Raw genomic sequence first — 16,517 nt, forward strand, 5'->3', positions numbered from 1 at the left:
TGGGGGAGGGGGAGGGGTGACAAGAGGGTTTAGATTAAGTAGGACTTTTATTTTTTAAAGGAACCAGCCAAAACCTGAGCTTTCATTTAACAGGTTTCAGCCTTTTAACTATCAATTTGCAGCATTTCTGATTTGATAATTCCTTCTCAGTTTGAGCCAACATTTTTGGTTAGGCTGTTCTCCAGTTACTTTGTGAATATGACATTTAAGGAAATACTCATAAGGAATATGAATATACATATTTATTACATAATAGCTTTTTTTAAGCCAAGAGCATCTTGTCTAATAAATTGTAATATTAAAGAGGAAAAGTATGTTCAGGGCTGAAAGCTTTGCCATTTAAAAGCACTAATAACTATATACTACAAAGTTCTATAGCATTATGTAACACCGTGGCACATAGTAGAAACGATTTTTGGTGAAAAGAAAAGAAAGGGAAGGAAGGAAGAAAAGAAGAAAGAAAGAAAAGAAGTCTGAGGATTTTAATGGATTGAAAAAAGGGGACTAATATCTATAACAATAAAATGGATGAAACTAAAAAACAAATGAAACTGATTGGATCATTCCCAAACTTTGGTTTTATGTCCACTACAGAGAAAAGTGAATCTTTTTTACATGTTGAGTATCGATAAATACTTTCCCAAATATCATGCTTTTCAATCCCTTCCACTTTGGAATCAGCCAGTAACTATTAAGTCCCTACTATGTGCGAGGTACCATGCTCTGCAATGATTGGCAACCTGTCTGAAGAAAAAATAAATCTGTCCTCTTTTAAAGAACTTCATCCAGGACAGCTAGGTGGCGCAGTGGATAAAGCACTGGCCCTGGATTCGGGAGGACCCGAGTTCAAATCTGCCCTCAGATACTTGACACTTACTAGCTGTGTGACCCTGGGCAAGTCATTTAACTCTCATTGCCTCCCCTTCCCCCCCCAAAAAGAATGGCACTAATGATGAATTTGAATTATGTTTTCATAATTTATTCATTCAAGTAGTTTTTACTGTTGCTTTTTTCTGCTCTTTGCTCCCATCTTCCCTTTTTGAGAGTATGTCATTTCTCATCAGTTCCACCTCCCAAATCCAATAGAATTATTAAAGTGTTTGCAATTTGTGGCTCCTCCCTCTGAGCAGTAGTGCATAAAATTCAGGATTCCAGTCATCTTTCATGTTCTAATCAGAGACTTTTAACTTTTTCCAGAGTCTTGTTATGTGTAACTTCTCATAATCTTAAAACCTCTGTTATGATTGGGATTTGTGAAAGTAATGGCACATAGTTTGGGGTGGATGTCATTTCCACATAGTAATATATTCAAAGTGTAGCACTGTCACCAGGTATATGACAAAATCCTCCATGCAGATTAAATGACATCTTTATGGACAACAAAGAGTTCTGAGGGGTTCTTGTTGGACATCTGTTCTAGAATCTAAACAGCCCTAGTTTCTTCAGCTGAGCCCTATATGCCATAAACTCAAAGCCTCTCACTCCTGGTTGCATTTCTCCCCTCCTGATTGCTCTCTTCAGTATCCTCATTAAACAGAACAAAGTACCCTAGATGTGGGCTGATCAGGACAGATTGCAGGGGCATAATGATCTCTTTATTCCTGAAAACCATGCCTCTTATTGCAGCCCCCTAAAACCTCCAGTTCTTTTTCAGACAACCTGGTACTTAACAGTGCCTCCCATATTTCAAATTTGTGGTTGCTCTCTTTGAATCCAAGTATAAGATAACATTTGTGCCTATTGAATTTCATCTTATTGGATTTAACTTCATGTTTTAGTCTGATAAGGTCTTTTCGGATACTGATCCTGTCATCCAGTGGCAGCTCTCCATCCCAACTTTGTGTCATCTGCCAATATGAAAATAAAACTAATTAACTTTTATTTTTCAGTGCTTTTTACTATGTAAAACATTTTTACATTGTGTTGTTTTTGGTTTTGTTTTGGTTTTTTTTAGCGAGGCAGCTGGGGTTAAGTGACTTGCCCAGGGTCACACAGCTAGTAAGTGTTAAGTGTCTGAGGCCGGATTTGAACTCAGGTACTCCTGACTCCAGGGCCGGTGCTCTATCTACTGCGCCACCTAGCTGCCCCACATTGTGTTGTTAAAAACAATTACTATAGATACCAGTTTGGGGTAAGGATATTGTTAATTTTTCAATATTATACTAGTAAAGGATTGACTACATGTCTCCTTAATTACTCATGGTCCCAGGCCATGTGGTAGTGGAGGCAAGGAGAGAGCTTCAGCATGTCAGTTAGCTCGAGTAGGAAAACAGCTCCCAAAAGACCCATGTGGTCTTCCAGAGAGACAGCATGTGGTGTCAAGGAGACCCAAGAGAGAGAGAAGACAGAAACCATGTGGTCTCAGAGAACCAAGAGACACCCATAATGGTTTTTATCCTCTTTTGATAGAGGTGTGTCATTATACATTGATCAGAGCTGAACGGGCCATTATACATCAAATAAATCTAACTGGTTAGCATTATTCAACTCTATTGGTACTGTGCCACCTAGCTGCCCCAAATCTGAGTAATTTTAATTTATTTATTGGGGGGGGGGCAATGAGGGTTAAGCAACTTGCCCAGAAGTGGACAGATTCTTATTGTTAAAATTTAATCTAGTCTGACAAGGTCTTTTTGGATACTGATCTTGTCAACCAAAGTGTTAGCTGCCCATCTCAACTTTGTGTCATCTGCAAGTTTGAAAATAAAATTAATATATTTCATAGTGCTTTATACTCTACAAAATATTTTTACATTCATCCTCTAGTTCCCAGTTCTAGAATTTTAAGCACCTTATGGCTGTGAAGTACTATGTTTTACACACAGATACATCAGTCATTGGGAGTTTCCATGCAACTGTAAAATAGCATCTATTCTCCCAGGAGCACAAGATAGTGTATGAACAAGAGTAGTAGAAACATCCAGAAATTCATGGTAGATGAATGAAATCTCAGAAAGGAATCCACAATAAATCACAAGTATGTCTAGCAGGCAAAATTAGAGGACCCATGTGAGGAAGGAACACTGAACCTCACAAGACTAAGATATGTGACTGGAATGTGGATCTAGAAGGGTACCTAATTCAAAAGAAACAAGATAGAGAAAGGGGAACAAATAGTATTATATGTTGAAAAGCTATAGTAATGAGGAAAAATTTAAGAACTAGAGGAGATTAGCATGTGGGAGAACACTGGTGTGGAGAAAAGCAGTAAGAAACAGGAGCAGTATTGTCACCAGAGTATACCACAGACTGCCTGGACTGAAAGAGAAAGATTATAAGCATGGCACAAAGGTAGGATATCATAGTGAAAGGGAACTTTAGTTATTCAGATATCTACTAGGATTCTCCCTCTGCCATAAGTGGGTCATCCACTAATGATTTGTAGTCTTGACTTGATGATAATTTTATTGTTTCAAAATGTGGAGGAAACAATAAAGGGAAATTCTATTCTGAATCAGATCCTTATGAACAGCCAGGTTGTTGTAGTGCAAGTGATAAGAACCTTGGGAGCCTGTAAATACATCCTTTTAGAATTCGTGATGGAAAAGGACAGGAAAGCAAGAAATTGGTCTTACATGCACTATTGATTTCAAAGGGTCTTATTTCAGAGAATTCCAAGAAAAGACCAGGTAGGATTTAAAGAACTGGAGTTCTATACGGAAACAGTTTCTGTGAGGAGGAAAAGGGGAGTCAACTAAAGAGACTGATGTTAATGAACTAGGAATTTAGCCAACTTTGATTTTTTTAAAAGACAGGTGCAGAATCAAGGAAGAGGCAAGAGTGTATGAATACAAAAGCATAGCATGGTCCTGAAAGATTTTAAGGCAAATGGCTTCTCAGTGGTACAAATTACCTGCCTCTCGCCATGCCTCATCTTTTATGACTTAAATTCTTTCTAATATCTGAACTTGACTTTAACTTCTGGATCAAATGAAATAATATAAGGCATATAGTAATTACTTTAAAATATGTTTTCTCTTTCCTTCCCTTCTAGAAAAATTCTAAATTAATACTGAAGGGGTGGTTGATGAATATCTAGAGAGAAAAGCAGTGATCACAGAGCTGGGGCAGACTAACCTTATTTCCTTTTTTTTTTTTTTTTTTTTTTAGTGAGGCAATTGGGGTTAAGTGACTTGCCCAAGGTCACATTGCTAATAAATATTTGAGGCTGCATTTGAACTTGGGGCTTCCCAGCTTCAGGTCCAGCACTCTAACCACTCTGTCACCTAGATGCAAAGTTCTTTCCTCACAACAATCTTATGAGATAAATAGCACAGGCATAACTATCTTCCTTTTCATGGATGAGGAAACTGAGGTTTTAAAATTTGAATAACTTCACTCTGATGACACAGTTATTAAGTATTTAAGGCAGAATTCGAGCTCAGAGCTGAGGAAAAGCGCTAACCCACTAGATGAGCCAGTATTCAAAAGAATCTTGACAGGCCAGAACATGGAGTCAAACTGAATGACATAAAAAGGGATGCATGTAAAGTTTCACTCTCATTCTAAAAATCAGCCTCATCAGGACAAGATAGGGGATGTAGATGGACTAGACAGCAGATTGTCTGAAAAAATCTGGAGATTTTAATGGACTTCAAGCTCAACATCATCCAAGAAAGCAAATGCAGTATTAGATTGTATTGAGGTATTATGTTTGTTTGTTTAACTTTTTTTTTTAAGGAAATTTAGTGTCCAAATTAAGACAGTGATAGACCAGTGCTCTTTTACCCTGATCAGACCACATCTGGAATATTGTGTTGCATTATGGTCCTTTGTAATAGACAGTAGCTGGAGATCGTTGCGGTATAGAAGGGAGGGAGAAGGATGCACAACCAAGATGGTGAAAGGCATTGAGCTCATGCCACATGAGGATCAGTTTTAAGGAACAGGGGATGTTTAGCTCCATGAGGAGAAGACATAATGGAGACATGATTATTATCTTCATATATTTAAAGGGCTTTTACATGGAAAAGGAATTAGGCTTTTTCTGCTTGACCCGTGGGCAAAACCAGGCAAAGTGTACAGTAGTGGCAAAGGGTCAAATTTAGGCTTGATTGCAGGGGAAACAGTTCCTAACACTTTGTGTGAGTTCCTCATCATGGGCAGCTCTCCAGCATAGGCTGGTTAACATCTTTTCAGGTGTATTTTGGAGGGGATCTCTGTGTTTATGTATAGGGAAAGTGTGGGTTGAACTTGAAGGTCTTTAGGGTCAACCCCTGAGATTTTGTACTTCTGAATTTGGGCATTTTCCCAGCTCCCAAGTGGAACTACAGAATGAATAGCCTGTCTTCCTCCCCCCTGCATTCTTCTGCCTTCCTATGGAGGGAGACCTCTGTTTTTTCTCCATGTATTTCTCTAGCCATCCTAGCATAGCCATTTATGTATGATTTGTACTGGACAAATAGAAGGCCAATTTGATTACCTGTGTTAAATTAAAAGGGCAGACTGCTAAATTCTGTGGGTACATTTTAGTATCTCTTTCCAAAGCTTCTACAAACTGTATCCCTTTGTAATCTTGCTGTACTTGTAAATCAAAGCCAGATTCTCAAACTTGCTAAATAGTACCCGTCTGCCTGTTTCTTTGGTTATGCTCCGCTTCATGTAAAAAACTATGCAGAGATTGTGCCAGCATCCAGCATCAGATGCTCTCTCTTGCCCTGATGTAAGCGCTTAACACCCACACCTAGTCAGTCTGTGCCTTCTTTTAGACATGGATGTGCCCAAAATGAGATTTCTTGGCCTTAAGATTGGGAGAGTTTTGACTCTCCTGGATGTTTTTGTAGGTGTTCGAAATTAACTAGCACTAACCATTAAAAAAACAACAAACACCGAACAACCTAAAAGACTTACTATTTTAGATGAAAAGGCTTGGTGTGTGCCCTGAGATTTTTTTTTTTTAAATATGATTAAAGTGAAATAAGCTCTTAACCTTTTTAGCTCTATGCCTGACCCAAACAACCACTTGGAATTTCTCCATTTTATATAAACTGCTCCTTGAGACTCAAGAATGTGGAAGGCCTTAGAAAGAAACCTTACTGTCCCATTTTGGAAACATTATTACTTAGTGTGACTCACTGACAATCATGTTGGTAGGAGAGAGAACCGGAGGCTGTTAGAAATGCCTTTAACTTTTACGTTTAGAAAGTAGGATGTTACCTGTCTAGGTGTGATCCTGACTTAATTTGCCTTCAGGTATTCCTTATTTCTGAGAAGTCATCTGGAGGCCATAAATTGGCAAGCATAAAGAATATAGAAGCTCCCATTCATTCTGGTTACCCTTGAATTCACAAGGCGCAGAGTCAAGGGTTCCTTATAAATTATGGACCTTTGGCATGAACTCCTTTAGCTTATGGGACCCTTCTCCTAATAACGTTTTGAAATAATTGAAAGAAATGCTAAATTTTATTCAGAGTTTAGTGAAATAAAGATGTAGTTTTTCTCATCCTAATTCATAGCCCCTTTTCACAAGGGTCCATAAATTTCAGATTAAGAACTCTGGTCTGGAGGAAAGAACACCAGATTTGGTGCCAGGATTCCCTATCTCTAATCCCAGTTTATAATCTTACTAGCTCTCACTTCATTCCTCTGAACCAGTTTCCATATCTGCAAAATAAGGCTAGTAATACTATATAAAATAGTGCAAATTCAAATACATGTGACCACTTCAAGGGATTCATTATTTGCAGTAATCTGGACCTGGCTTTTATAGCACAGTTTCTTGGCATTGAAATCAGTTCATTTGCTTATTACCAGTATGATTGGTTAATATTTTTTTGAACTGATTAATCAGAAAGCTCTGTGACTTTAGATTTGACCCCGATACTGGTTTTAAACTAAATAGTCCTTGCTCCTTGCTGAACTTACTTTTGGCCCAAAGAATGTTCAAATTCTTCAGTAACCAGTGTTTTTAGGGAAATATAATTACAATAACAAGTGCATAATGTGAGAATTACAGATAGTAGTGTGGACCTACTTTTCTAAAATAGAGGACTTGGGCAGAGTGTGTTTCCTTTGGGTCTTTATTCACTTCCTGCTCCTGGTGAACAGGAGTTAGATCTCCCCAGTTTTCTATTCATGTACTCTGGTCAGCCAATTAATACCTAATAATGAAATAAACTCTTAATTAGAAGCAAAAATTCAAGCCTAGGAAGAGTCAAAAGGTGTCAATGATAACTATTTAGAGAAGGTAGGGAGTGAATTGAACGCTCAGAGGAAATATAGGAGGTGAAAACATGAAGTTTCCTACCTCCAAATCCTCATCCCATCCCCCAGTTATTTACTATATTCCAATTTTTTACTTTAAGCAGAAGCCATTTTAATTTATTTTAAGTGCTGTGTATTATGCATATTAATTTATTCTTGAATTTAGTTTCCATCTTTGTAGATGAAGAGCTCTACATTTGACTCTTGCTTCTACTGAGTGTTAAGCCAATGATGTTCATCATGAATTTTTTCCCCTTTCCTCTTCTTTTTCTCCTGTTCTCTAGGCTTTGAATTTGGCCTACTCCAGCATTTATAGCAACTATAGAAACTTTGTGGGTCCTCCACATTTTAAAGTCATCTGCAGACTTCTTGGTTATCAGGGCATTGCTGTGGTAATGGAAGAGTTACTGAAGGTCGTCAAGAGCCTGGTAAGTACAAATTTATATTTCTCCCATCTATTCTTTTTCCTTTATCTGCTTTTAATTCATGGAGGTGGAAGGAGAATGTAGGAGAATGTTTTGCTTTCTGTCCACTGTGATTCTGCTGGGTTTTGTTTTTTTTTAAAGAATGGATTAAATTTAGCTTCACAGATATCTTAACTCCTGTTGGGATGACTGCCATCCATTTTCTCTGTGTGGAATCCAAGAAGGAATAGTTCCAGGCTATTTTTATTGATTCGTCTGGTTTAAACACACACACACGTGCACATGCGTGCACACGCCTTCTGTTCCTTAAAAAGAAAGGTACTATACAGATATAAAAGTAGCATTAACATTTTGGTTGTTGGATTGGGTTTGAAAAATAAAAAACTACCTATTATCAAAGCATTGTACAAAAATGACTGCTGAGGAAACTGAAATATGATTTTAAACAGGTCACTTTTAGACAATCTCTTCCCCTTATTTTCCTTCCTCTCAATCTTTCTTTCCTCATGTGACTGGGATTTCTAACTTATACGGGTCAGTAAGACAGCACCTATATATAAACTCCAGTTGGTGCATATAAGCCATAGCTGACGATCTTAAGTTTGGGATTACACAGACTGAATTCAGTCTTGGGTGGCTTCTCAATCATATTTCTTTTGTTCATTTTGTCTCTACACAGATTTCCTTGGGAACTTCCGAATTTTAGCTATGTCAGTGTGTATAAAAGCTGTTGTAGAAGCACTGAGAATAATAGTGTATGCCAGATATAGGGCAATTTTTATTCTGTGCCAGAAAAAGAATGCAGAAGGTTCAGAGGAACCCAAATAATCAGTTTACTCTCCTTTCCCTCTAGTTAATATTGCCATGATCTATACAGGTTTCAAATCTTACAGTATTACCCTAAGGGTTGGGATTGATTCCAGAACAGAAATAGACTTTGGGCTGCTATAGGGCTAATCTTTTACATTGTCCTGAGTCCTTTCTACCCCAGCGACCTTTCCAGGTCTCCAAACCTTATAGTACAACCCTATGTATTAATACAACCCTTTAGTCCCTCTCCTCACCACCAGAAGGAAAACAACTCTGAGCTTAATAGAGAGGAAACCCCCATTGACACCAGTACTGCATGGTCTAAATACTTCATAGTAGTGAGGGAGTATAAAGTATAAAGTTTTATGTCTCTGCCTCATGGCCCAATTCCCTTACTGTTCCTCAAGCTTAAGTGATCAGTCCTTAGCCCAGAAATTCTTGACACTTCTCCAGAAATACAGACCTTGGGAACTCCTACCTCTTGGACATATAGCACCCCTCTCGCAACTGCTATCTCTCCAGCCAAGAGCAAATGCCATTTCCTGCCCACAGCTTATTATCTTAGGTGTTGTGGGGGCAAGTTTTACAAAGATCTTATGTCTGATCTTTATGTGATTCTGCTGAATCACAGCCCAGTCCCCTCTTAGTGGCCCTACTAAAAGCATCTACATGTAACTTGTGTATCCACATGTAACAGTAGATAGAATACTGGGTTTGGAGTCAGGAAGACCTGAGTTTAAATGCAGCCTCAGTCACTTACTAGCTACATGATGTTGGGCAGGTCACTTAACCCTGTTTGCCTCAGTTTGCTCATCTGTATAATGAGCCGGATTGACTCCAGTATCTTTGCCAAAAAAGCTCCAAATGGAGTCACATTATTCTTACCAAAGCCCTAATCAGGAAGACTTCTGGGTCAAGTGAACAACAAGGTGAAAGGCCAGACAATTTCTCTGATCTTTTTCACTTCAAACCTCTCCAAAATTAGACTTGTGTATAAGAGATAAAGCAATTTCAGTTGTCTTCACAGTCTGTGATACTCTAGTGAGGTTCACTTTCTGCCTTATCTGTCACCCTCAGGCCACAGTGGCTTGCAACTGAACTCAACTCAGTACCACCCCATACTCCATCCTGAGGTGCATACAAACAAAAAGGTAAAAGCTTGTTCTGCCTGGAACTACAAGGTGGAAGTACAGTAGTATTCAGCCTTCAGAGAACTGAAGAACAGAAGGAACCAGGACAGAATGCTAGAATGTGTGGGTGGATCCACTGGGCCTGAAGCAAATCCTGGAGGGACCAGTTCTTTTCCTTCTGGAAGTCAATTGGGGCAGAGACTGAAGCTGGAGAAATGTGGATTCTGTAGAATGGGAAGGGGCTAAGACAGTTTTGATGTTCAGCCCACAGAGAAACCTCTCCCAAAGGGAAAAGAGTCATAAGGTGAACAGTAAGAGAAACATGAAGAAAAACCCCTGAAAATATGAAAACTCTCATGGCGAAGAAAACTTCATTTAAAACTTTGAACATAAGCATTCCACTCTGCCTACTGACCCTTCCTTTAAGTCCCAACTAAAATTTAACCTTCAACAGGAAGACTTCCCCAACCTCTCCTCATTCCAGTACCTCCTCTATGTTACTTATTTGCTATTTATCTTATATATAGCTTGGTTTTGTTTGCATATTGTCTCCTCCATTAGACTGGAAACTTCTTGAGGGAAGAGATTGTCTTTTGCATCTTTTTGTATCTTATCCCTAGTGCTTACCAAAGTGTCTGGCCCGTAATAAGGATTGATTGATTGATTGATTGATGCTACTAACATAAGGGAAAATGGCCTCCAGGTGATCTAACTACGGCCAGACATCTATGAATAAATATTGCGAGGCAAAGGAAAATGAATCAACACTTGTTGAGGCACAGGACCCTGTGGATTCTCTAGAGAGAATAAAACCACAGTAAGATGTTTCTCAGTGGTTCAAGAGAGAAATAAGAGTGGTGAAATTAGGCTTTATGGCCTACACCCCAGAAATAATTGGCAGAATAGTAGTGCCTCTGTGGCAAACCTCATCAAAGAGGGAGCAGCAGGTCAGGAGTGCAAGTTTTCTGTAGAAATGAGATTTTAGTATGACCTAAAGGAAACCAGGGAAACCAGTAAGTGAAGATGAGGAGGGAGAGCATTCCTGAGAGAAGTGAAGGATAATCTGGAAGAAAAGAAGAAAAAAGCAGTCGTGTCACGGGAAAACATGATATCTACAAACTAAACATATTGACCTCATATACAGGCAGTACTGAGACAGCTTAAAGATCATGGGTCTCCCAGAAGAATACAAGTCAAAAAACCCAAATGCCATAATGCAAGGACTAATACAAGAAAACGTATCAATCAAAATAATCCAGACTGCCTCCAGTAAAAAAATCCTATGCTACAAACTCCAAAACACATAGTGGATAAATTTATCGTTTCAGTGGCAAACAATTCTGCAAGTCATCAGGAGAAAAACCTTCAAATATAAAGGAAAGAAAATTTGAATAATTCAAGACTATTTCGGCATCTACTGGAAATCACAGGAGATAGAAGAATATGTTCTGAAGAGCAGAGAGGTTCAGGATGACATACCCAGCAAAACCCAAGGTGGCAGACATATGCTGCAAACCTAAGCCTGACCATTAATAAAAAAAGACGAACATTCAATAAGAAGAGGCATTTGAACCATTCGTACAAAAGAAAACCAGACCCGATTATTTGCTTTGCAAACACTGCAGAGGTTAGAAGTACAAGAAAGATAAAGAGATATACTGCAACTAGGGAAAGCACACATAATAAATCACCCTAGAAAAAAAGGGGAGAGGAAATAGAGAAAGGCCTCATCAGTTTGTTCCCCCACCCCAGGGCAATGGGGGTTAAGTGACTTGCCCAGGGTCACACAGCTAGTAAGTGTCAAGTGTCTGAGGCCAGATTTGAACTCAAGTCCTCCTAAATCCAGGGCCAGTGCTTTATCCACTGTGTTACCTACCTGCCCGGACTCATCAGTTTTTAACTGTACCCCCAGGTCTCTCTCTCCTGACCATCCCAGGAGGGACTCCTCCCTTAGGTTAATGATCAGGCCAAGAGAATTCTTTGATTTCTTCAATTGATAAGGAAGTTGGAAAGGAGAATCAAAGAGAGAGAAGGAAAGAGAACAAGCATTTAGTAAGTACCTACTATCTTCCAGGCACTGTATTAAGTGCTTTACAAATATCTCGTTTGATCCTCAAAACAACTCTGAGAGTTAGGTTCTCTTATTATCTGTATTTTATAGTTAAGGAAACTGAGGCAGATAGTACTTAAATGACAAGGTCACAGATTTAATGGTTTTAAGAAAATGATTCTCCAAGGGCTTGCTGAAAGTTTAGGGACTCTTCTCTTTGATGAAGTAAGATGTTAATTGTTACTAAACTGTGAACCCTTGCTCTCTCTTGATTGTGCAGTATTTTCCTTCTATCTGGGAAATGCTATTTATAACTCCAAAATGGTTTGTATGAAAGAGATTGTTCAGAGCCCCAGAATAACTCTAATTTTGCCCATCTCTCTAAGCAGAAATGTTGACTGAATGAGGGACTTGTACAAGTATATGAATAGTTTACAGTAAGAGCAGGAAACATAGTACAGGTCTACTCTCACGTAGCTTTAATTCCTTACATCACCTCCAGCTTTGGGGATACCATGCAGTGATCATCTTGCTCCAAGGTACTTGCCACTTAGATACTCCACTCCTCTCTCCAGTTTTAAATCTAGGGTCGAAGCTGAGTTTCAGAAACATTGTCCATGCCACATGGGTAAACACATGGAGTTCCCGTGATACTTCTCCAGGACAGTATCACTACCTCAGCTTTTGCTGTTTCTTGAACTGGAAACATTGACTATCCAGTCTTGAGTCTCTGACCTGTGCTCACATAAAGGGTGAGCACACACATAATTTCTTTTCACTCTGCCATGTTGAAGCTATTAATGGCTCTTGGTGGAGAGTCTGTATATGCATGCATGGCCTTCTCATCTCTATAAAGCAAATCAGCTGCTCCTAGAATTTCAAAGGCAAGACAAAAAGGAGTTTTTGTAGTGCTTTAAAGTTTAGAAAAAACACATTCCTCCAAATGACATTATGGAATAAGCAATACGGGTACCGTCTTAATTTAACCATTAGGAAACTGACACTTAGGGTAAAGCATGACTGCCCAGCACAATTCACTAGACTGCCCAGCAGTCACATACTCTATTACAAAGTCAGAACAGAATGTAAACTCTCTGGATGAAGGGTTTTTTTCTCTTTCTATCTAGTACATAATGCTTTATTAGGTGATTGATTAATTGGATCTCAGATCTCCTGGATCCAAGAGTTGCTGGGGGTTTTTTGTTGTTGTTGTTGTTGTTGTTTTTTCCCAAGACACCACACCGCCTCTCAAAATAGAATAAGTAGGGTAATAAAAGAGAACTTAGACTGGATGGGAGTCAGAACTTTGGAAGTAGGGAAAAATGGCAGGCCACTATCACTTGACTTTTTTTTTTTTTTAATTTTTGGTGAGGCAATTGGGGTTAAGTGACTTGCCCAGGGTCACAGCTAGTAAGTGTTAAATGTCTGAGGCTGGATTTGAACTCAGATCCTCCTGAATCCAGGGCCAGTGCTGTATCCACTGCGCCACCTAGCTGCCCCCACTCGACATTTTTAAGGCCTTTTTAAAGTAAAAATCATTGTTAACAGAGATACTCTGTCTTGGCTCTTAATGATGACTAGTAAGACCTACCATTTTCCTGTGGCTTTCTTACTGAATCTAGATCTTGTGGTCTTGTGGTTAAGGTCTTGTTGTTGAGAAGGAAAGGGAAGTGTAAATGAAGGCTCTTACAGAAAAGTCACAGCTTCACCACTCATTCTTGAGTACTTACCTGGGGTTAAGACTGGAGGAGTTCTGTTTCTCTGATAAAGAACACACCTCATAAACACAAGGCAAGAGTGATTTTTTTCATCAATATAGAGTAGACTACACTGTTGGCCAGTTCATGCCCATTATTATTATTTTAAATTTATTTTCTGTAGCTGTGACTTTCAGAGTTCTCTCCCTACATGTTCCAGTTTTTCAAGTCCACTTGATTCTCTTTAAAATAGTTTGACGTCTTGTGCTTTTACATCACCCACATTTCCCTTTGTATCCTTCTCCACTTACCCTCCCAAAGAACCACCCCTTCTAACAAAGAATAATTTTTTTAAATAGGAAAAAGGGAGCAAAAAACCCCTCAACAGAACTAATCAATACATCAAAAAAACAAAAAACCCCTCCTGTTATAGGCAGTGTTTCATACTCAGGAACATTCAATTCTGCCACAAGAATGAAGGGAAATGGTTTTTCCTATTATTTCTTTGAGTCTAAGCTTGGTCTTTATAATATCACAGTATTCAGTTTCATTTGTTTTGTGGTTTGTGTTCTTTCTATTTACATTATTGTAATCCATTTATATGTTTTTTTCTTTATTTCACTTTGAGTGGGTTCATGGAAGTCTTTCCATACTAATTTCTATTCATCATGTTCATCTCATAACATATTAATATTTCATTACATTCATGTAGTACTATTTATTTAACCTTTCCCCATTCAGTGGGCATTTGACTTGTTTGTACTACTTTGCTAATACAAGAAGTGTTGTTAGTATATATGGAGCATCCCCCCCATACACTTTTTTTTTTTAGTCAGCGACTTCCTTGGGGCATATACCTAAAAGAAGTATCTCTAGGTCAAAGAGTATCAGCATTTTGGTACATTTGGTACATTACAAATTACTTTCCAAAGGAGTTGTAGTAATTCACAGTTCTACCAGTAACACATTAATATACTCATCTTTCCACAGGCACTCTTAACACTGACCATTTGATTCCAACATGTTTAATGGATAGTTAGATGTTGATCTTACTGATATAGGTGGGTTATGGAAGTCCTTCCCTGCAGCAGATTGCAAGTCTTCCATGCTTTTTCTTTTTTCTTTTCTTTTCTTTTCTTTTTTTTTTAAGTGAGGCAATTGGGGTTAAGTGACTTGCCCAGGGTCACACAGCTAGTAAGTGTTAAGTGTCTGAGGCCAGATTTGAACTCAGGTCCTCCTGACTCCAGGGCCAGTGTTCTATCCACTGCGCCACCCAGCTGACCCTCCATGCTTTTTCTTAATATGAAATTCTTGTCCTTGTCTCTCTTCCATAGAAGATCCATCAAACACTGATTTTTTTAGAACCTCAGCAGTATGTACCAAGATATCCCTCAACCTAAATCCATCTCTTATCTCTCATTCTTTCTCTTCATGATGGGCTCATCTACTTTTTTAGTCATTCAAGCCTTTGATGATATCTTTCGCATAATTTCTTCAAATATAGGTCATCCTTGATAAAATGCTACATAGAGCCTCTTTATGTCTGCTATATGCATGTGCCTTTTGTGATTCACAACGATGTACCATCACTGTGTTAGATAAACAGACTCATAAATCTAAAGCTGGGAGGAACCCCAGGCCATTTAGCCCAGCCACTTTATTCTGCAGATAAAGAAACTGAGGGCTAGAGAGGTTGAGTGACTTCTTCAAAGTGACAGAGTTGGGTTTTGAACCCAAGTTCTGAAACTACAAATCCAAAGCAGGTAGTAGGTAACACAGTGGATAGAATATTGGTCCTGGAGTCAGGAGGACATGAGTTCAAATATGCTTTTAGATACTTACTAAGGGGCAGCTATGTGGCACAGTGGATAGAGCACTGGCCCTGGATTCAGGAGGACCTGAGTTCAAATTCAGCCTCAGACACTTGACACTTACTAGCTGTGTGACCCTGGGCAAGTCACTTAACCTTCATTGCCTGCAAAAAAAAGGGGGGGGGGAGAGACTACTGACACTTACTAGCTGTGTGATCCCAGGCAAGTCACTTAACCTCGATTGCTTCAAAACAACAGCAACAAAAACACAACTAGACCCAGGAAACTACAAATACCCAGTACCTTTCCTACTGTACCAAAATGATGGATTTTTTGCAAAGAATATTGGATATTTAAGAGTAAATTTCTAGTATTGTATCACTTTGAAGACTGAGAGATTTATAATGTCCAGAAATCTTGCCAAGGGACTTTCAAAGAGGTTGAACATCTGGGAGTCAACAATTTGCAACAGTTTGGTAGTAGTGGTGCCCCAGGAGTTGTGCAAGGAAAGTATACTTGGCAATTTCCTCTTTCTGGGACTGCTTTTAAAACCTTCCTTCAGTACTATCTTAAAAAAATTTTTTTTTTCAATTAACAGAAATTTCTCTCCACCTGATCCACTGGGGGGAAAAAAAGAAAAAGAAAATCCTTGTGACACATGCAGAGTCAGGCAAAACAAATTACCATTTTGACCACATCCCCAGCCTCTCAAAAGAAAAATTGTCCTTCTCTACTCTGAGTCTGTCCCTTCTCTGTGAGGAGATGGGTAACCTTCTGTCAGCATCAGTCTTCTGGTATCATGGTTGTCGATTCTGTCAATCAGAGTACTTACATCTTCCAAGGTTGTTTGTCTTTGTGCTGTAGTGCCAGGAGTACTGCTGGAGTTACAGAGCTCTAAATAGTTCTTTAGGCGTGGTGACACCTCAAAAATAAAATAGGGCTTTTTTTTCCCCTTGTGGAAGGGAACATGAGCCATAGACCGACTCAGAAGACCTCTGAATGGGCTGGTAATGGGTCTTGGGTATGGAAAAGTTTGAGAACCATTGTAGCAGTACCATTTTCTACGTCTATTCTGAGCAAAAGCTTCTGCTTTTGTCGATCTCTGGTTCTGTGAGTCATAGGTGCTGCTGCCTTAGAATGGCTAATATCCTGACTATAGATAGGCCTCTGACAGGTCTATCTATAGTTGGACCAACCCTCAGATATGGTGAGTCAAAACGAATTTAAAATAAATCATTGAAACCCAGGACTTTATCAAGCAACAGGACAATCAGCAGGAGAGCTAAAGAGTAGCAGTTGAAGTTGAACGGATTTGTAAGGATCGAGTTAATGTTTGTAAAGTGCTTTATATAACAAGATGTTAAGGGTAAAAGTCCTCTTCCTTTCACGGG

General features: G+C 39.0%; 1 protein-coding gene across 3 annotated transcripts in view; it reads left to right on the top strand.

The window, feature by feature from the left end:
• The window catches only part of CYFIP1 (cytoplasmic FMR1 interacting protein 1), a 169,027-nt gene that overhangs the window by 132,613 nt on the left and 19,897 nt on the right, over positions 1–16,517 (top strand). For all 3 annotated transcript variants that reach the window (XM_043994180.1, XM_043994179.1, XM_043994182.1), the window contains one exon: positions 7,488–7,631. In XM_043994180.1, coding sequence (XP_043850115.1) covers positions 7,488–7,631 — 144 coding nt within the window. The remainder of the gene's footprint in view (positions 1–7,487; positions 7,632–16,517) is intronic.

This window comes from Dromiciops gliroides, chromosome 3, assembly GCF_019393635.1.
Source record: "Dromiciops gliroides isolate mDroGli1 chromosome 3, mDroGli1.pri, whole genome shotgun sequence".
Classification (NCBI taxonomy): domain Eukaryota; kingdom Metazoa; phylum Chordata; class Mammalia; order Microbiotheria; family Microbiotheriidae; genus Dromiciops; species Dromiciops gliroides.